This window comes from Pimephales promelas, chromosome 20, assembly GCF_988280905.1.
Source record: "Pimephales promelas chromosome 20, fPimPro1.hap1.1, whole genome shotgun sequence".
Taxonomy (NCBI): Eukaryota; Metazoa; Chordata; class Actinopteri; order Cypriniformes; family Leuciscidae; genus Pimephales; species Pimephales promelas.
The window spans coordinates 8,343,746-8,365,540 of record NC_142788.1 but is presented as its reverse complement, the minus strand read 5'-3'; the positions used below and the strand labels follow the sequence as shown (position 1 = coordinate 8,365,540).

The window sequence follows — 21,795 nt, the reverse complement described above, 5'->3', positions numbered from 1 at the left end:
CTCGAGCATCTGCTTGTCTCTCTCATTGTGCCTGTGTGTGTGTGTGTTTAGTTGAAAGATTACGTTACAGTTGTGCTAGATCTGCCATTCAGCAGAACTGAGTCAGTTTCTTGTCAGAACTGCCCCAAAAACCGGACCACACAGACAGAAAGGCAGCTTGGGTCTCCAATGTTCATCCAATCGTTCTTTGCTCTTTCTTGCCCTTTAGTTTAAGCATCTCCTACCGTGTTAACCACTTCCAACACAAACACTAGAGACATTACTGTAATAAAAAAGCGTGCATGCCTGTGAAAAACCTTGTTTGAACGGTAACCTTCCTGTATTTTGCCAGACACTACTTACCATGGTAAATGTTTATAAGGGACGTAGTCTTGCGCTCTGATGTTGTGTATGGATTGCATTGTTTTTCTTCTATTCCTGACTGTCTGTTCATCTCTGTCCTCTCATTGTTGAACATGCTTGGATGAATTGTCGGAAAGGGAAGCATCATACAAACAAAACAAAATGGGTATAAAACGGTTGGTTGTAGGATGCACATCGACCCAGAAAAAGCCCCGGCATTGTTTGCACGCCGCTGCACTATTTTAATCTCTTGGCCACTTGTCCAAAAAGTTAAAGGTATAGTTCACCCAAATATGATAATGCACACTCTCATGTCGTTTCAATTATGTTCTTATTTATGCAATGCAATGAACTGAGTATATTTCACGAGTTATTCTTAAAGGGACAATGCGTACTTTTTTAGGTATTTTATTATCTAAAATCATTAGTTTTATTCATAAATATGTCCTCAATGGTGTACAACTACCTGCCAATTATGTGACTTATCCTCGTAAACAAACGGAGACTTCCATGTAGTTCTGCCATCTTGAGTCATTATTTCACATCTATATACATAAACAAGATTCTCGGCTATAAGCTATTTTGAGTCATTATGTCACATCTGTACACGGTAACACTTTAGAATACGGTTCCTTCGTTAATGAATAACTACACAAGAACCAATGAGTAACACAATATTAACAATCTAGTAACTATTATTAACTAACAAGAAACTCTGATTTACAAACTAACTAGTAAGTAATAGCGCACAGATGAAAGTGGTAGTTCACCATTAACTAATCAATAACTTCTATTTTTTTAATACTTCCCAGAGAACTACTGAAAAAAGTTTATTTAATAATAACTACTAGTAACTACTATTAACTAAAAGAAACTCTTATTAACGAATTAGTAAGTAATAGCTCACAGATGAAAGTGTTACTAGATACTTCTGTGGGAATTACTAATTATCTGGATTCGTATTATAAAGTGAAGATCATTGGAACTAACTAATGACTCAAGTGTTACTAAAGACATTTTCTAAAAGTTACTAAAGTTCACCAAAAATCTCAAACGGTTGCACAAATCATGACTAGATCATGTAGTAACACTTGAGTAATTACTAGTTAGTTCCAATGATCTTCACTTTATAGTACGGATCCAAATAATTAGTAAGTAATAGCTCACAGATGAAAGTGTTACTAGATACTTCTTAGATAATTACTAGATAATTCGTATTATAAAGTGAAGATCATTATAACTAACTAGTAATGACTCAAGTGTTACTACATGATCTAGTCATGATTTGTGCAACCGTTTGAGATTTTTGGTGAACTTTAGTATACTTTTAGAAAATGTCTTTAGTAACACTTGAGTAATTACTAGTTAGTTCCAATGATCTTCACTTTATAACACGAATCCAAATGATTAGTAATTCCCACAGAAGTATCTAGTAACACTTTCATCTGTGAGCTATTACCTACTAATTCGTTAATAAGAGTTTCTTTTAGTTAATAGTAGTTACTAGATTATTAATAAACTTTTTCAGTAGTTCTCTGGGAAGTATTAAAAAAATAGTAGTTATTGATTACTTAATAGTGAACTACCACTTTCATCTGTGCGCTATTACTTACTAGTTCGTTAATCAGAGTTTCTTGTTAGTTAATAATAGTTACTAGATTGTTAATATTGTGTTACTAATTAGTTCTTGTGTACTTGAGTACTCTCATTAGTACTCATTAGTAAATGCCAGGATGAATCTCATTAGTGTAGTTATTCATTAACGAAGGAACCGTATTCTAAAGTGTTACCCTGTACACATAAAGAAGAGTCTCGGATAGTATAAGCTATATAGAGTCATTATGTCACATCTGTACACATAAAGAAGAGTCTCGGCTAGTAGACTAAATTGAGTCATTATGTCACATCTGTACACATAAAGAAGAGTCTCGGCTAGTATAAGCTATTTTGAGTCATTATGTCACATCTGTACACATAAAAAAGAGTCTCGGATAGTATTAGCTATATTATAGTAGTGTGAGTACATTGAGGTGGATATTTATAGCCTTTACTCACAGCACGTGATATAATTAGACTTATCAATTTGATAAGCGGATCCAGAAAGGATTCAAACGACAATCACCAGTGACAAAAGCAAATTGCAAGCGGACCCATTTGAAAACAAGGACACATGTCGGAAAGACATTACATGTAGTCACACAATGCTGACATTGTTAACATTAACAATTCGACAACAAAGTATAATTTGCACACTTTTGCGTGATATGATAACTTAGAAGCGATAGTTAGATTTAATCAGCGTGATTTACTGCAATGTCAGAACCAGAACAAAAGTGGATGTTTTTTACTTGTTCTAGATGAGAAACTACTTACTAGGTCATACTTCCAAAGAATAATCTTTGATTCTGAATGCCAGTATCCACAGTCTCCTCAAACAAACAGTGTGTTCATCCACGCTGTGCCGTGTCGAGGGTGGACAGCTAGTATGAGGTGGTGATGGCGCAGTGGATAAGACACATGCCTTTGTTGTAAGAGACCCGGGTTCGAATCCACTGTGAGACACCAATGTGTCCCTGAGCAAGACACTTAACCCCGATTTGCTCCAGAGGCGTGTGACCTCTGACATAGATAGCAATTGTAAGTCGCTTTGGATAAAAGCAGATAAATGAATAAATGTAAACTCATGTAAACCTGATAATTCCGTGAATGACTGCAATGGCAGATTTCAAACAGAGATGGCGACAAAGAGGAAAAACGTCGGACTGCAGCTTTAAATATTGCTTTTTTCCCCTACTCCAACTCTTATTAGAGAACTAGTAGACTGTTGTAGGGTTCAGGTTAGTAGAATAAGTTGACATAGTTGCAAAGAATGTCAAAAGTGGACCATTGAAATAAAGTGAAACCTAGTTGTTGTTGTTTTCATTTGAAACATTGGATTTGAACACTGTTATTTGAATTGAGGCCTAGTGGTTAATACATGAGCTGCTTTTGGTGATAATGTGGGAGAATGAGAAAGTTTTTCCTGCTATGTGTTTTGCTTCAGATCATCAGATGCATTTAGAGCATAACCAAATTGCAAATATAATTTAATATGGCATAAAAATGTGTTATATAAAAGCATTTTAATGAGGAAGTTAGATTGTTGGATTTGTAAAACTGATTTCAGATGTGATATGGATGTTTTCACTGATCTAACTGCATTACATTGTAATCAAAGCATTGTGTGTGTGATATCAGCGAATATCATAACAGCAAGACTCTCTAAATACACTTAGGGGAAGCATCTAAAAAATGTCCACCTCAAAGCGTGTGTGTGTAAGTATCTGTCTGTCTTCTTTTTGTGGCTTCATGTGAGTGTATGTGTGTATCCTGTCCTCTGGAGGACACTCATCTATGTGTTTAGTCATTTTAATGATAACCACATTCTCTCTGCTTGCCATGCTCTTCATAATGACGCATGTTGTTGTTTTCAATGACCAAAATGAAACTCATATGCTTTCTGAGGCCCCCCTTGCATTTATACAATATTTAACAGCTGTGCGTTCAGATAAACCTCTTTTAAAACTCCCCATGGACTCATGTGTGTTGACATGACTATTAATCGTGTTATTACACTGTAATAAATGCATTTATAACAACACATGGAACAATTCTGTCTATGTAACGTTAATTATAGAATAACTGCATCAGTGTTTCGAGATAAACGTGTCACAATATATCTAGATTCATGTAGCCTATTACCCTATTTCATCAAAGTTCACAGTTATCTCAGTGACTAATGTTTGTGTCAGATGTTTCTTAAAAGCAGGAGCATTTGAATGATTAAAAGCTACAGAAATATCTAAATATAAACAAGAACTCTTGGTATTTTTTAAAAGAAAAGTGTATCAGCAACCTACTTACAAGTATAATTGAAGCAGAAGTGTTTGGCCGTACTGTATAATATGGAAAGTCTGTTGGTTAACTGGGTTAAATAAGTAAAACAAGATTATGGATATATTTAATATTATTAGCCTAATCGTTGAAATTAGACTTAAGGGATCACCTAGCAATCATTAGTAAAAAATATGGCAGAACTTTTCCATATTAACTTTACATTTCAGTACAATTCTCCAATCATGCACTTTTTCCTTTCCATCTCTGTGAAAGGATCAGTTGAGTCCCAATGTATTCACACAGAAATTAAATTAAGAGTGGTGAAATCCGTCTCGATGTGTGTGCAATCAGACCACTTTATAATGACGTCTTTTGTAGTGTAATGCTCTGACCCAAAGACCTCATTACAGGGAAGTTAGCTTTTATTGTCATTGTGTGTGTACAGAAACACGCACATACAAAATGAACAGACAGAGATGCACATTCTTCGTTGGTAAAATATTTCACAGTCCACTAAATCTAACCAACATGAACTGATCAAAATTTGTGCTGTACAAGCATTTTGTTGGACTAAATGGCAATTTGCATCACGTTCATGTACAGTAACTGTGAGCGTAAATTCAACAATCCAAAATTATCCCAGTGTAACACTGTCTTTGGTTCCCAGCAGGTTAAAGGAGAAAATACTCATCAATGGCGTTGACTTATTTAGATGGTTTGTTTTAAAGCTGCATAGACATATAAACTACATTAAAAGCTTCATTTTCACCAAAGGGGGATTTTCATCTAAACATAAATATAAACTGAAATAAATGTGCATCTTTACAAAATGTATTAAGGTTTCTCTCAATCGACCTTCCTCAGGCTTGACCAAAATTTTGCCAATAAAATTTCATAATGATGCAAGTTTGGGTCGTGTGAGAGGCACTTTACTTTTCTAAGTCTTCTGAAGTGAAATGGTGCTGAAATTTAAGTCATTAGGAAACTTTCCCTTCCACTGCAGCTCTCCGGTCACAGTCACCGGTCACAATTATGAATGAGAAATCAGAGCTTCAACTGTAAATTATTTTCTTTGGAAAAATATTTTTTTAATTAATTCTTTTGGGGGGGTTTTAATGTATTTTTTTTTTCCTTTAATGCTAAAAGGGGTTTCAATTCGTAAATCTTCCAAAACAAGTATAAAACAACATTTGTTCTGTTGTTATTTCATTGCTTATTATTGTTATTAGTACTTTCGAATAATCGCACTGTTGCTTTTTAGCGTCTGATGTTCATTTTCCTGCTATTGTCTGGCATAGATGGCCCCGGCCTCCTTAGAGTGCGTCCCTCCCACCTCCCCAAACCCCCCCAGCCCTCCCTTCAGCACCAAACACACACACACATACACACTCTCTCTTTCCTCTCCTTTTCTTCCACCGCTTGCAGCTTCAGACATTTGGGGAATCCTGAAACGAGTTGTTCCCGCAATTGCCAACTAGCGTAGGCTCAATCTGAATGAACAGAGGAAACAGAAAGAGGCAGTTTCACTAAGACCGCTGATATTCCTGCCCTCCCACGTTCGCTCCTTCATGTCTTTTGTTGTGGACACTGGCTGCGCTGGTTGGACACCGTGAGACCCTCTCAGAGGCTTTTTGATTATGGACATAGAGACACTGTAGAGCCCTTCACACTGCATGTACTCTCGACTTGCTGGTAAGTGTCTGGTTTAAGATTTCCCTCTCTCTTTCTCTTTATCTTCAGCTGCCGTTTAATTTGACAGGAAGCCTCCATCAAGAGCTCGCCTCAGGTCTCTAGAACTTTCCCCCCAAGTTTCGCCAAGTTTTGTGACACCTCAGTCCCGTGCAAGCCTTTCCTGTCAGGGTTTCTCAGGCTTCTTCTTCCCCCGCTCCCTGGGATCTTTCGGAGTGCCTCAACTCGGATTACTGGCTTCCTCGTGTTGTTTGCGGGTGCAGGTTTTCTCCTCCGAGCTCCGGCTCCGCGCTCCCACGCTCTAACGCAGAGGGGAAGGAAAGCGCTGATAAGAGTTTCGGAGTCTCAGGGAGAGTGGCTTTTTGTTCATATGCTCGATGTGTGTGTGTGTGCGTGCATCTTATAGGGAGGGGAACTTTTAGCGGTGTGCAAGTTGTTTTCTTCACTTGTTTTGTTGTTTTTGGAGGTAACTTCTCTTTTTATGGGTGGAGGGGTGCGAAAATTGGAAACAGACCCACCCGGAGTCAAAGTGAGTCAGGCGGCATATGTGCATCTGTGTCAGTCTAGGGCAAATAACGATCCGACGTCTTGGAAAACGGAAAACGAGAGATGTTTCTAAATGTTAGGCAAGGCAATTCTCTGGAGATTTTAAAGGGCTTGGACTTGATTGCATGATGGACCACATGGTTTTGCATTCGGGAAGAGGAAAGGGGGGAAGAAGTGATGGGAAGGGATGATGTTCTGGGTGGGTGGAATAAGATTAGATGTCTGCTGCCTTGTAGACTCTTAAAAACAAAGCTTCTTTCTTAGTTTGTTCTTATCAAGGATTATTTCTCAAGGGTCCTTAAGTTGACTGTAAGGGTCATTATAGGTTCTTCAGATGGGTGTGTTGGTTTTTGGTTTCTTTAACACCAGTAGAAGTTTTCTGAAGTCTAACTTTAAAAAGGTATTCTAGGCTGTTTGGCCAGGGTTTCTACCAAAATGGAACTAAACTGGAATGAGTGATTGAATAGTCAACATTTGCCACAGTAGTTTTACCTTGTCACAGACTTCTCTGAAACTGAAAGATGGGTTAATTGAGAGTTGTCTCAAGGATTTGATAGTTTTGTGGACAAGGCAAGGCTAATGTCGGAGACTTGAGAGGAAATGCCCTCTTCTCACATCCATGAGGAAGTGGCCTTGTGGCCAGCCTTGTGATGCATTAATCCCACAGACTGATGTAGACGTCGGTTTCCCCAAAATCTCATGGCTGCTCGCTTTTGTCAAGTGATATGCCCATTTTAACATCAAAATCGGGAAGTAAACATGTAATATGTTGAAGTATTTAGTTTTGAACTTTAAAGAGAGAAGCTCTGGTTATTCATACTGCCGTTTTATTAATTTGCTGAAGTAGTCAATGAAGAACATGCCATCAGCCCCGAAGACTAAGCACTGGCCTCAATTGTGAGATAGCCAGTAGCTTTTGAACTAATATGAAACTCAAGTCAGGTTTTCTCTTTGTCCAGTCTGTCTCTCGAGAGGCCAGAGATTCCCATTGAGGGGTATTCATTTACACAGGGATTTAAAACCTTCTTCCTCTCATTATCCGCTCTCTGCTGCACCCCTGTCTCTCAGGAGCGCCTGTGCCATTAGTGATAAGACTGTGGAGCGGTAGCTTTTCCTGTCCTGAGCAGGAAGAGTCACTCTCTGTTCAGCCACTGACTTGTCCTGTATCCATCCTCTCATCCACTGGGAATATCACTGTACTCTTGAGGGCTGCCCTCGGATCATCCAGCTGTTGGCAACTGCCAGTCCATCTGGACCTCCACATGCTGCAAATTGATATTGCCCCTTTTATTGACCTATCAAAGATACATTTAGCTTATATGTTCATGGCGGGTTACTTTTAAATCTATAAAGTGGCTCCAAACTATTTATTTAGGAATACCTTCCATAAAATGTTCCCACTTCCTGACAGATACTGTATTCTGTAAACAGCAAAAAAGTATCTGACATACACATTAGCCAATCAGAAAACTCAGAGGCAGATAAGTTTGAGGGTGGGACTACCGGTTTGTGCAAACAATAATAAACGATGATTTTTAAGGTATTCTGTGTGAGTGCTGGTGGGTTGCTAAGTAGTGGCTAGAGTATTCTAAGTGTTTTTTTTAGTTGTTGCTAAGGGGTTGTTTGGGTGTTTAGGATGGTTTATAGTGTGTTGCTAAGTGGTTGTCAGGGTGATGCGAGGTTGCTAAGCATTCTGGGTTGTTGTTCGGTTGTTGCTTAGGGGTTGTCAGGACATTGCTAAGTGATTGTCATGGTGTTAAGAGGTTGCCAGGCTTTCTGTGTTGTTAGGTTGTTGCTTAGGGGTTGTCAGGACATCAAGTGGTTTTTCAGGATGTTAAGATGTCGCTAGGGGTTCTGGGTTGTTGCGACATTGCTAAGTGGTTGTTAGGGCATTTCTGAGTGATGCTAAGCTCTTGATAAATGGTTACTTTGCTTTTCTGGATGTTTGCTAGGTGCTCTGTTTGGATACTAAGGTGTTGCGAAATATTTTCTGTGGTTTCCTGGGTGGTTACTTTGTTGTTTCAAATGGGTGGTAGGGTGTTCGGGGTTGCTAAGGCATTGTTAAGAGTTGCTAGGGTTTTCTAAGTGGTTGATGGAGTGTTGCTAAGCAGTTAGTAACTAGCTGTTCAGCTGTTTTAGACGTTTGCTTAAGTGTTCATGGAGGTTGCTAGAATGTTCTGGGTGGTTAAACAGTGTTTATGGGTGGTTGTTAAGGCATCAATAACTAGTTGCTATGAAGTTAAGAGTGGGTGCCATGTTTTCTAGTTGGATGCTTAAGTTTTGCCAAGTGGTTGGGTATTGCCAAGTGGTTGCTAGTGCATTTTTAAGTGGTTGCAAGGGTATTTCTATCTGGTGTTTTCTATGGTGTGATAAGTGGTTGTTAGAGTGTTTTTGGTGGCTTTAGGGTGTTGCTAAGTGGTTGCTAGGGGTTCTAGGTGGGTGTTGCTAATCTGTTTCCAGTGTATTCTTAAGTGGTCACTAGGGTGACTAGGGTTTCTAGAATGTTGCTAAGTGGTTGTTAGTGTGTTCTTAGTGGTTGCTAGGGGGTCTAGGTGGGTTTTACAGATGCTTGCTTTGGCAAGAGCACTAATTAATATGGTCAACCCTGGAAATGTGTGACAGGAAATCTGATCTCAAAGCAGCACTCAGCAACATGTTCTCCCAGAGGTCTGCGGTCAAGAGGGGTGAAGGGGTCGCCTCACTGCACATCCCTTCAGACAAAGATTGATCTTTAAACCTCTCCATTCCCAGACACGCCACATGTCCACACCATCAGAGTTAACAGCCCAGAAGATCCTGCCTGCATGATCCTATAAACAAATATTTGAAGAGTCTTGAAGAGGACTGATACTATTTTCTTGCAATGTCAGATAGGATTTTATTTCATGAAGCCATTTATGTGGAATGGAAAGGCATCAGTAGGTGGCAGAGAAAAGTGTGTGACTTTTTAAGAGCGCTTGGAATCCATCAGCTGTAATCACTTACACAAGCTGCTTGAGACGTGGAAAAATATCTTCCATGCATGGCATGATAGTGCAGCTCCATACTGAGCAGGATATGAGAAAACTATTTTTGTCCTCAACAATTTTGGGATTATCCACATGAGTACTTTGTTTATAGAGTCGCAGCAAAGGTTCCTCTCAGATGTGGTCATGTGTTTGATGCCCTCCTCTGGTGACTTCAGTGTATTGAATAAATAGGAAGTGTCTATAATAAGTGGATGGAAAAGCCTCTTGCATGTGTTATGCTTTCAAACCACAAAATCAGACACTCCGTTTACATGAAATACGTGTCAAGTATGTGGTGGTTTGCCTTCGATTAGTTTCCTGTTGAGAATTAGGAGTATGTTTCCATTTTATTTTTCAGAATATATGGTCACCACAGGAAGTATATGCTAAATAATTATGTGTCGGCAGTGACCTGGTGACCTTTTGTGATGCATTAGAGTAGCATAGAGTTGTATATACATTGTATATCAATGTATTTATGTTATGTTATGTATGTATTTCTCTTAATTTCCCAAGATATCTAAACAAAACTTAACATGAATATCAAGTCAAGTATATTTATAGACCATTTTGCAAGACGTAAACAACACTGGTCCAGAAACACTTCCTGTTTCAGTTTGTAACCGTTTTCTTTATTACACATGTACAGATGTTTGTTTAACTTTTTGATTCAGTTGTATAATTTCTGTTGGTTGTATTTTATCCCAGCTTTTATGTAGTGTTAAAAAACTGAAACAGGAAGTGCTTCTGGACCAGTGTTGTTTACATCTTGCAAAATGGTCTATATAGTGCTTTTCACAAATATAGATTGCATCAAAGTAGCTTCAAAGTATCAATCAAAACATAATAACAATGTTCGTTTCTTAGAGGGAAAACATCCATGTTTGGTAGAGCTGATTAAGGGTATTACTAATTGGCGAATTAATATGAATGTGAATAATTTCTCATCAGATTCTTCACCAAATGAGTCAATAAAGCCAAACCACTGTACTTGAGTTGTATACTTGATATGTTAAATTCTAAGGATATTTTGGGGAAGCATTTGAAACTATGTATCATCTAGATCTCAGAAGCAATTACGTTTCTCATAAGCGCAAACAAGCTTGTCCAGTAAACATCTCGGTTGTCAACATCATCTCGCTCGCTATCTCTCAAGTAGAGGAGGTTATTATGTTGTGCGCTTCCTTATCAGTCGCTAAACAAATGTCTATTAAAGTAGGGGAAAACCTGCTGATGGCAGTCCCAACATTTCCTGGAAAAACACATAGAATGGCCAGTTATTAATTTTTTATTTCCAGTGAAGTCCTTACTGTAGCTGATTCATGTTTGCAGCTAAACATGCATTTGTTGCACCAACAGTTTTGTAACTTTCAAACACAGGTTTGTTTGGGGTTAATAAAAAAATTTGAATACTTTTTTATAAATACTAAACAAATGACATTTTTTTTAATAGAACTGTGAGGACTTTTGCATCAGGGTCACTGGCTGGAAAATAAAGGAAGTGAACAAATTGAATGCTTTAGGTTTGGACCTCTAGACTATCACCTGCCTTCTTCTGGGCCACTAGTATTCATTTCTGACCTGTCCATGTGTTTAGCTGTTATTGTTTATCACTGATCTCTGTGTTGGAGGTCTACATTCATGCATTCCTGGATGTGACTCAGAGTATGACAGGAACTCTCTTGCCTTACTCATGCACTTCAAGGGTCTTCGGGGTTTCATCACTGTCTCGCACAAAAAAACGACTGAAACTGACGTGTAAAGCCATCGAGGTTTCCATTGTGTCACATCTTGACCGCTGTTTTCCATGTTGGTCAATCTACATTCAACTGCACGTCTCTATTTCTTCTGCATCCTCATGTGTAAAGACATCATAAGAGTATTTTCATGTTGTAAAACTTTCAATACTGGACTGAAAGTCCCCTGACATACTTTTTTTAAACGTATGAAAAGCTTTCACATACCTGGTGGTAAATAGTTTTATTAGCTCCATATCTTCACTGTGGGGCGGAAACCTTTATATTTCATCTTTTATTTTCATATTTCATTATTTGTCACCATTTACGTCTATCTGTGAAATATTTCACCAATGAAAAGTTTTTAAAAGAGTTTGTGACTTATCGTCATAACTCCATTGGCTCCTTAAGCAGTCACAGTTTGGAACGTCCCACGTTTGTTTGAAATGCAAGGGTAAATAAAGAACTGGTTATTTAAATAAGTACAGCATTTTCTTTACTCAAGAAACACTATACATTTAAAGACTATGTGATATGTATTTTAAAGGGTTAGTTCACCCAAAAATGAAAATTAAGTCATTAATTACTCACCCCCATGCTGTTCCAACCCCGTAAGACCTTCGTTCGTCTTCGGAACACAAATAAAGATATTTTTGATTGAATCTGAGAGCTGTATCACTCTTCCATTGGCTTCCTAAGGGACTGGCTCTTGACGGCCCATAAAGTCATTAAAGAAAATGTTTAAATGTTCCATGTGCCTACAGCGGCTCAATTATAAGTTTATCAAGCGACGAGACTACTTTTTGTGCGAAAAAAAAACATAAATAACGGCTTTATTTGACTATTCCATTACTTCCTTATTGGCGCATGCGCGAGAACTGAGACGAGGACGATCTCCTTCGACTTGTTACCGGCTGCTCACCGCTTAGGAGTATTACCGCCCCCTACCGTATAAGATGATGTGCTGATATAGCTGGAAGTGCAAAACTTTCTGTTTACAAGCAGAGGAAGATGCGCGCTGTACATGCACTTTTCAATTAGCGTATTTTCCGCACTACAAGGTGCACTTAAAAGCCTTTAATCTTCTCAAAAAACGACAGTGTGCCTTATTATCATCTTATATGGTAGGGGGCGGTAAAACTCCTAAGCGGTGAGCAGCTGGTGACAAGAAGTAGACGAAGGAGAACGTCCTCGTCTCAGTTCTCGCGCATGCGCCAATAAGGAAGTAATGGAATAGTCGAATAAAGCCGTTATTTATGTTTTTTCGCACAAAAAGTAGTCTCGTCGCTTGATAAACTTATAATTGAGCCGCTGTAGGCACATGGAACATTTAAACATTTTCTTTAATGACTTTATGGGCCGTCAAGAGTCAGTCCCTTAGGAAGCCAATGGAAGAGTGATACAGCTCTCAGATTCAATCAAAAATATCTTTATTTGTGTTCCGAAGATGAACGAAGGTCTTACGGGGTTGGAACAGCATGGGGGTGAGTAATTAATGACTTCATTTTTGGGTGAACTACCCCTTTAAGAGTGGAGTAGAGTGTCTTAGCATTTGTCATCAAGTCAATTATCGATTATGCTTCTTGTTGGTATCGTCCGTTTACGTAATAAAAGCAGAATGTGACAGTTGGTCGATGCGGTATCTGTCCCGCCCCTCTTCCCTCCTGATTGGACGGCTGGATAAAAAGTGTCAGTTGTGCTGCGTTTTACCCTAAGGCAGTGTGTCCACCAAGGCGGTTTTCCACGTGCCTGGCATATGTTTTCAATTGTTTTTAATGGGAGCGCTGTGTTTTTTGAGCGTAACGAGGCGCTGAGCGTTTTTTTCACGCTGAAGCATCTGGTGTTTTTCACAGGTCGCCGAGGGTTGAAAAAAATTAAAACTTTGGATAAAACGCAGCGCTCTTCACTGTACTTTTTACCCAGCCGTCCAATCACAGTGGAGGAGGGGCGTGGCTAATACCACACCGACCAACTGTCACAACATTTTTTCTGTACAACGACATCAACCAGCAGAATAACCGAACAAAATGGATGAAAAATACATTTTTATTATGAATCAAATTATCTGCGAAATCAAGTAAACTGTGCTAACACAGCCTAAGACTAGAATTACACAAGACTCGTCACTCGTATTGTTTTCAATAAGTCCCACCTTTAAATAAGAGCCAATCACCGATTGGTAAATTCGTTGTGCCACTGCGGCCGTTATAAGCTCCGGTTCCCATAGAAACAGTCAGATGCGCTTCCACTGCGCATTAGCATTAGCTTGATCCAGCCTGAAAAATACTGTTTTCTGTCATGATTTGAGCGTTTAGAAACTAAATTTATGAGACAGTTGTTCAATTTCATTGGTGATTTCAAATATGATATTTAGTCGTAAGCTTGGCGAACAGTTCTGGAGAATTTTATGTTTCCCCATTCAAGAGACAGGATCTGCACTTGTTGCCCGAGAGGCGTTTCAAAGATGGCCGCCGACTGAAATGACTGGTGAAATGAGTGAAGGGACTTTGGTTTTACCCAAAGTTGGACATTCTTCAACTCTCGACGACCAGTAAAAATGCAGAGCACTCATAGAAAAATAGATTCTATGAAAAATGGAAGAATAGAATAGAATAGAAAATAGAATAGAATAGAAAAATATGAAAAATAGATGCTCAGCACCTCGTTACACTCATGACATTTTACAAACACAGCGCTCCAATTGAAAACAATTAAAAAAATACGCAAGCCACTGGGAAAAACACTTTAGAACCTCTAAGTTGATGAAAACGTAATGTTACTGCCTCAGATGTGGCCGTTCTAATGACGGACAAAACACATAGCCTATATCCGACTCTATGTTCAAAATTTGCTGGTAAAAACTTGATTTTCTGTAAAATGTTAATAATATAATGTCACATCACATGCAAGTGTCTGCCCATTATGACATTAAATAAACTTACACTGACAACGTGTTTAATTATTTTAAATACAGTGTTTTCTTATTCCATTTCCTGAAAAGTAATATGTGCTGAAATTATAATACGTCAATATGCTCTCAGTTCTGTTTCACTCAACGGAAGTCAAATGTGTCACTTAACTTTTAAAATAAAAAATAAAGATTACAGTTAAAACACAAAGTTTTTACTGTCAGGGCCATCATAGAAAGCTGTTAAGTTCTAAACACAGTTATTCTCTAATTAAAAATCATCTATATCCAGCAACAAATTCTGTTATACATTCCATTTATCCAAAGTGACTTACAAAGTGAAAGTGAATTTTTAATTTTTAGAGGGGGTAATATCAGTAACTGAAACTAAAACAATAAGAAAATGTGTTCATTACTTAAAATAAACTGAACTTTAATAATAATAATTGAAGCTGGCTGCTAAGGCAACATTTTCAAGCCATTTAGTACTAAAATAAACTAATGTCCTGGTTTCACATACAGGGCTTAAGGGTGACCTTTGGCTTTGACTGATCTTTTGTTGTTTGTTGAGCTTGACTAATGAATTCAAGCTTGGTGTTTTCCTGGGTGTGACAGATTTCAGTAGTGAAATACGACAGGGACGACTTCACACAGTCTAACCACTGAGAGGAACGGGTGAACGTTAGCGAGAGAGGACGAAGAGCGAAGACGAGTAGAGACACAGCCCGGGTTTATTTTTAGCACTGCTTTCCACCTCTTCCACCCACCTTTTCAGGATTGTTGTTGTTGAAAAAGGTGGGCCCGCTGTCGAATGATGCCAAATGTTGTCAGTGGCGGTACATCACGTCCACCTCAAAGCTTGCTGGGAATTACCCAGAGTCGGTTTGAGCTCTTTCGCCGTCCATATCGCTCTGCAAACTGAAATCTCATTACAGTTTCCACTCAGGAAATTCTGTGCCTCATACAACCATATGAATGTGTTTATGGTGGCAATTTTTTTCCATCATACTTGCTTTTATTTGACCAGTTTTATTAGGGCGAAAAGTGAATTATACCTGTGTCGTCTTTCAGTGTGTTTTCATATTCCAATGAATTATGGGCTCGTTTTGCTGTAAATCCAGTTACCACACTTTATTTAAGAAAATCACTGTCGTTTCCCTGAATTTGGTCTTTTTGTGGAGTTCCTCATTCTAACCTACTGTAGAGGTTCCTATATTTATATCGGTCTCAAAGCTTTCTGTAAATCTGTCTAGAGATGATTTTAGGGAATTAAAGAAGCTACATCAATGAAAGAAATAATACTTCTTTACTTCCTCAAGCAATTTCTGGCAGTTATAGAAATGTCCAGGGTTCAATAATGTTAAGTGCAAGTATTATTGAGTGTAAAGTCTTTTAGTTATAATGTCCAAAGTGAGTGTATTTCAACGTTGTTTGGTGCATTGATGCAATTCCCTAGACTTTCATTTTTAATCCATTACTATGATTTTTTTATTTATTTATTTATTTTACAATCTGATCAACCCAGCAAACAATCTTCATTGTAAAGAGCTATTTCTAACTGATTTAACCCATAAAAATGAGTGTTGTTGTAAACTAATGCAGATACAGGTGGGTTCAGTGATGTTTGTAATATTTAAAAAATATAACAATGTATGATATAAAAATATATCAAATATTAAAAACATAATATAATAAAAACTTCAACATTAAACTCAGTAGACAACATGTACTTCACAAGCTTGCCATTCGATCCAGATTCAATTTGATTTCGATTATTTTGTATCAGCTATACAGTACATGGCAATTTTTCTCACGGAAAAACATCTCTCAACTAATGCTGTTAACTATAGGCTACATGGGAGTCTATAGCTTATTGAAGGTTAAAATGACTAATTATTCAAACACTTGTAAAATAAAACAATTTGAAAAATATAATTCACGATTTTTTGAAATATAAACATTTAAATGGTGGCTGTCAACTTGACAGATTTAGCTATTCAAACATGCAACTAGGCTATATAAAGGACATTAACATTAATGGGCTATGTAAAATGGTGCATATATTTAGCAAAACGCTCCTCTCTAAAATTCATTTTTCTAGCTGACTAAAGGAGTTAATGGTCACTTATGGACACGTTTTTTTCTGAGCTGAATGTAATAATACGTGACTGTTTTAATGACGTCTTTACGCTTTTGAAACACAGATTGATTAGAGATGATACAGATTTCGGTACACAACTGTCTTTTAACATACCTTCAGATGTCCATGATTATTTGTTGCTGTAACGGGTATAAAAGCGGAGATGATCAAATCACGCGGAGATGTTAAACGGCGCCAAAACGATGTTGATTTTTTTTTTTAATTATTATTATTTCATAGTTAAATGGACAGAATTTGAAATCCCACCCACGTCTTTCAAAATAAAAGTCCCGTTGCAGAAAAAAAAATGTCGTTTGACTGCAAACTCAAAGAAACACTGAGAAACACTGATTTAGACAACTTTACTGCTCAAGTTACACATTTTTGTGAAAAGTGTAATATAAGCACTTTAACAAAATTTGCTTTAATGCATTTTAAATAAGTTTTTAAACCCTCTGGAAGGACTTTCCCCTCAGACTTCCATTGTAGTGCATTATTGTGAGCATTTTGGTTGGACAGTTTGAGCGTATTTTTCTTGAAAGCCCCTCGCCCGTCCCCACTATGCTTTTTTTCCATGCTGTAATTGAGTAAAGACTGCTGTATTGATGTGCAGGGGGTCTCTGGGTGATCTTCTCATGTGAAACGGTTTCCAGCAGCAGTAACTGAACTCTCAGCACTGCACCGGTACGCTTTGAGCTGCCCACACTTACCCACATACCCCAAAACACTGGAAAGAGAGCATGGAAATACTTCATATGTCGCTCTTCTCACCTCATCTTCCTGCTGTTTTTTATGCATTGTGCATTATTGTTTATTTAAAGTGAGCGAGTAAGACTGTTAACCATCATTTCCAGCAGCAGAAACCCAGTGCAGTGACCTGTGCGTCACTGATAAGTGCATGTGTGTAAGTGTACACTACGTTGTGTAACTGTACTCATTAGCTTCAGTATTTGAGTTAAAGGATTATCATGTGATAACAGCTTGTTTGAGGATCATTAGGGGAGAAAAGCAGCCACACAGTGACATTCAAACTGTTTTAGCACTTTATTAACCCAGCAACAGTGTTCATTCATTTAACACAATTAAAGAGCCCTTATCATGGATTTTTGAAAATGACTGTTCATATGGTGTGGAATATAGCTCTAAGGGAATGAAAATATCCTGCAAAGATTTATATCTGAAAGTGCACCATATATAAAGTTATTGTCTTTCAAAAGTGAGAGTCGACTCTGAGTCTATGAAATGAATTGTTTTTGAAACGAGTCATTAGCTGGTTCGTCGTGACGTAGAGAGGTCATTGGCCGCGCCCAGTTACTGCGTGCGCAGACGGAAGTGTAACTTGAAGTCTACACATTCAAATACTTCATCATAGCATCATGTCGAGAAGACGCTGTGTTCTACAATGCAAAGATAGTTCAGCCACTTTGTTTTCACTTACCAGGAACGAGCATGTGAAGAATCGGTGGTTAGTTCATATTTGCAACGATACCACAACAGTATAGCCCGATTGTGTTCTCATCATTTTAATTACGAATCGTTCAAAACATAAATGAATTAAAATGTGGATTCGCAAGCGGTTGTTCCTGAAGGAGGGCTCAGTAACTTACTTACCCAGTGTATATGGATCAGCTTCCTCCTTCGAATCACAACCTGTAAGTATTATTAATAATTGTTGCTTTTATGGGTTTTGAACGTTTTTGTAGCTTCGGGGCGCGAGAAGGGAAGGCGCGATAATTATGTGTGTGCGTGCGCGTGTGTAAGTTACGCTCAGCGCAGCTTCTAGGTCTCCAATGTCAATTTTTTTTAAATATGTGAAATGTTTGTCGCTGTTATTGGAGTTGTCATAAAGAATAGAGCATCTTGTAGTACTGCAGTGCTTTATCAATATGTTTATGCGTTATGCTAACAAACAATAACTGAATGGGTCTGTCATCTGACCAATCACCGCCGATTAGCGTCACGCAAAGGAGTGGTTTGGAAAAATGAGTGGTTGTACGAATCATTTGGGAGTCGGTGAGCAAATCAGTTAAAAATAAATGCATATTATAAGACAAATAAAGTGTTTTAATCCTTGCATGCATGTTAAACTGTTTTTGGGAACTCCTAAAACAAAAATAGGAACATTTCAAATGCTATGATAGGGGCTCTTTAACACCATCTCACTATCGTGAATTGCATGTACAGTCACATATTAGTAATATGGATGGATGGATGGATGGATGGATGGAGAGATTATTAGATAGATAGATTAGACATTTATTTTGAAGCTTTTAAAGGGATATAGTTCATCAAAAATCTTTCTTTTTATTTTTTCATTGAACACAAAATTAGATAGTTAGAGTGATGTTCACGTTAAAATTCTGAAATCACTTAATCGATACGTGTTGAACACATGTAGAGTCAGGCTGCATTTTGTATTGTTATTCACTGAAAATCTCATTCACATTTCCACTGTGATCACTATGAAGTGTCATTGTGAGGACAAGAGCAGAATGAAGATTATGATACGATATGGATTCGAAATGACACGAGAGTGAGGAAACGATGGCAGAAGTTTCATTTCAGTGTAAACTATCGCTTTAATAACTGAATCCAAGAGTTTAATTTTGATCGCCAGAACTAGTGAGATTTGAGCGGTTTTCATGTGAGTCACCGCGGCAGTCATTATGAATGAAAAGATTCCCCAACTCAGTGTTTAACCTTTACCACTTTTTTTTTCTTTTTGCAGGGCTTGCAAATACAAAGAAATAACGTCTTTAGGTTTCAATGCAACTGAAGAAAAACCAATAAAGCAGAACTCGTCGAATGTCCCGAAATCAGTCCCAAATCCTCCAATTCAAAGAGCTTGAATCGCTTCCCAGATTCTTGGAATACTGCACCTCCCACGAGGCTTTTGTACAATTTTTAAACTCCTGACATGGGATTTTTAATTAGCGGCTGGAGGCCAGTCTCAGCCTGAAGCCAAAGTAAACTGTCAGACACAATGTGCTGTAGTTTGTGTTAGCTTTGCCTTGCTTTAGTCATGTATGAGTCACATTATCTGAAGTGTAACGCCACTCCACACCCCACCCTGAAATACTCCTCCCTAATAATCCCCATTCCCATCACACACACTCTCCTTTTCTCTCCACACCCTCTCTTTTCTCTTTTCCTTGCACTCTATCTCCTTTCCTTCAGTTCCATCTGTTTTTTCTCTGTGTTTTCAATGCCTCTCCCACTTGGAGCTCCCTGGCCCCATTGCCCTCTGTCTCTCAGGACTCTCTCTCCTTATCCAGCATTCCTCAAATTCCGTCCGGGTTCTTAAGGGACAGACCCTTCTGGCAAACCGTAACACCCCACCTCTCTCTCTCTCTCTCTCTCTCTCTCTCTCTCTCTCTCTCTCTCTCTTTCTCTCTCTCTGACCCAATTCAATTTAGTATTCCTTATTGGCACAAGGAAAATGTGGCTCAAATATTAAAATAAAATAAATAGTATTTCATTTAAACTAATTAAAAATAAATTAATAAACAATAATAAAATAACCATTATTACATTTATTTTTACGCCACATTACTTAATAGTAATAAATGTATTTAATTATGAATGTACGGCCTCTTCTCTCATATAAAAAGCCATCACAATCTCTTACATCACACACACACCGCAAAAAAATGCATTGCCTTTTTATCCCCATCACACATTATATTATTAACCATCATAAATTAGGTATCGGAAGCTTACGCCACCATTATCCATCCTGTGAAAATTGTTTTGAAATCAGACATTTTTGTAAACCTTTTAGCCGGCTCCTCCCATGACCAGCTGTCATTACAAAACTGCACTTAGAATCTTAGAATCAAATCTTGTTCAAACCTGACAAAACGCATATCGTTGGAAAGGTCTGAGAGTCGAGGTTCCATATTTGGAATATTCACTGCAGTGATATTGTGAGATCAATCTATTATTTTGTAAAAGGAGAATACCTAAAAAAAAAGAAGAAAACCGGTGTTGTCACACGGCTTCTATTTTTGGTTGAGTGCCTAAACAAAATCTATTTTTTTTTTGTGATATCACTTTCAAATGTGGAACACAAAAGATTTAGTCAAATATGTATTTTGTACATAGGCTTTACATACATTGAAACTTTTTACACTTTAATTTTTAGGTCTATATTCCAAAGTATTCATGATTTGCAGCCATTTAAAGTCCTCCTGTCCATTAAAACTCATCTTTAATCACCAAAATGAAAAAAAAAAAAATCATCATGCCCTAAAATAGCTTGAATGTAACTGGACACCCTTGCCTCATTTAATATATGCGGTTCTATGAATATGCAAATGAGCCCCGCCTCCACTCACTCACTGAGTCAGGACTTAGTTTAACGTCTCATCTGAAGGCGGTATATCCCCGTCACTATACTGGGGCGTTAAGACCCACACAGACCACAGGGTGAGCGCCCCCTACTGGCTTCACTTACACCTCTTCCAGCAGACACCTGGTTTCCCATCCAGGTTTCCCATTCCCATCCTCAGCCCTGCTTAATTCAGTGACCAACCAGTGTTGGGCTTTATTTAGCATTCATGTAAACACAATGTTTGGATTCATCGGTCTTAATGAATTCATTCTGTTTGAAACCAACTGTGACCATGTAAATGTATGGCTACAGTTGCTACAAATTGCATATTTTCTCAAACAGTAAAGTAATAAAGTAGGGTTCGGGTTTGAGGGTTTAGGGTTCCCTTTCCCAGGGAATGCAGACCTGACAAAATGTGTACCTTGTATGCAATTAAAGGGATAGTTCACCCAAAAATGAAAATTCTGTCAGTATTTACTCACCCTCATGTTGTTCCAACCCCGTAAGACGTTAGTTCATCTTCGGAACACGAATTAAGATATTTTTGATGAAATCTGAGAGCTGGATCACTCCTGCATACTAGTCCATAGGCTTCTTGAGGGATTGAAACTTGCCGTCCTCGAAAAGTTATTAAAGACATCGTTAAAATAGTCCAAGTGACTTCAGTGGCTCAATCTTAACTTTATCAAGCGATGAGAATACTTTTGTGCGCAAAAAAAACAACAAAAATAACGACTTTATTTCAACTATTCACTTCCTACTCTATGAGCCTCTAGTCAGTTAACGTAGTGTGATAGCGTAGAGCTACGCTTACTATTGGCCGACGCTGGTCATGTGTGTGATGCGTGTGACGTACAATAACAGAAGCTTACGCTATTAAACTAGTAACCTGACTCGAGGCAGATAGAGAAGTAAAGGAATAGTTGAAATAAAGTCGTTATTTTTGTTGTTTTTTGCCCACAAAAAGTTTTCTCGTCATTTGATAAAGTTAAGATTGAGCCACTGAAGTCACTTGGACTATTTTAACGAAGTCTTTAATAACTTTTCGAGCCCAGCAAGTTTCAATCCCTCAAGAAGCCTATGGACTAGTATGCAGGAGTGATCCAGCTCTCAGATTTCATCAAAAATATCTTAATTTGTGTTCTGAAGATAAACGTAGGTCTTACGGGGTTGGAACAACGTGAGTAAATACTGACAGAATTTATATTTCTGGGTGA

At 38.1% G+C, this 21,795-nt stretch overlaps 1 protein-coding gene across 1 annotated transcript in view; it reads left to right on the top strand.

The window, feature by feature from the left end:
- The first annotated feature begins 5,589 nt into the window (after positions 1 to 5,589).
- hdac7a (histone deacetylase 7a) overlaps positions 5,590 to 21,795 on the top strand; it is a 116,490-nt gene continuing 100,284 nt past the window's right edge. Inside the window, exon 1 of the mRNA XM_039664012.2 lies at positions 5,590 to 5,910. Within this exon, the coding sequence (XP_039519946.2) occupies positions 5,892 to 5,910 (19 nt within the window). The 5' untranslated portion in view covers positions 5,590 to 5,891. The remainder of the gene's footprint in view (positions 5,911 to 21,795) is intronic.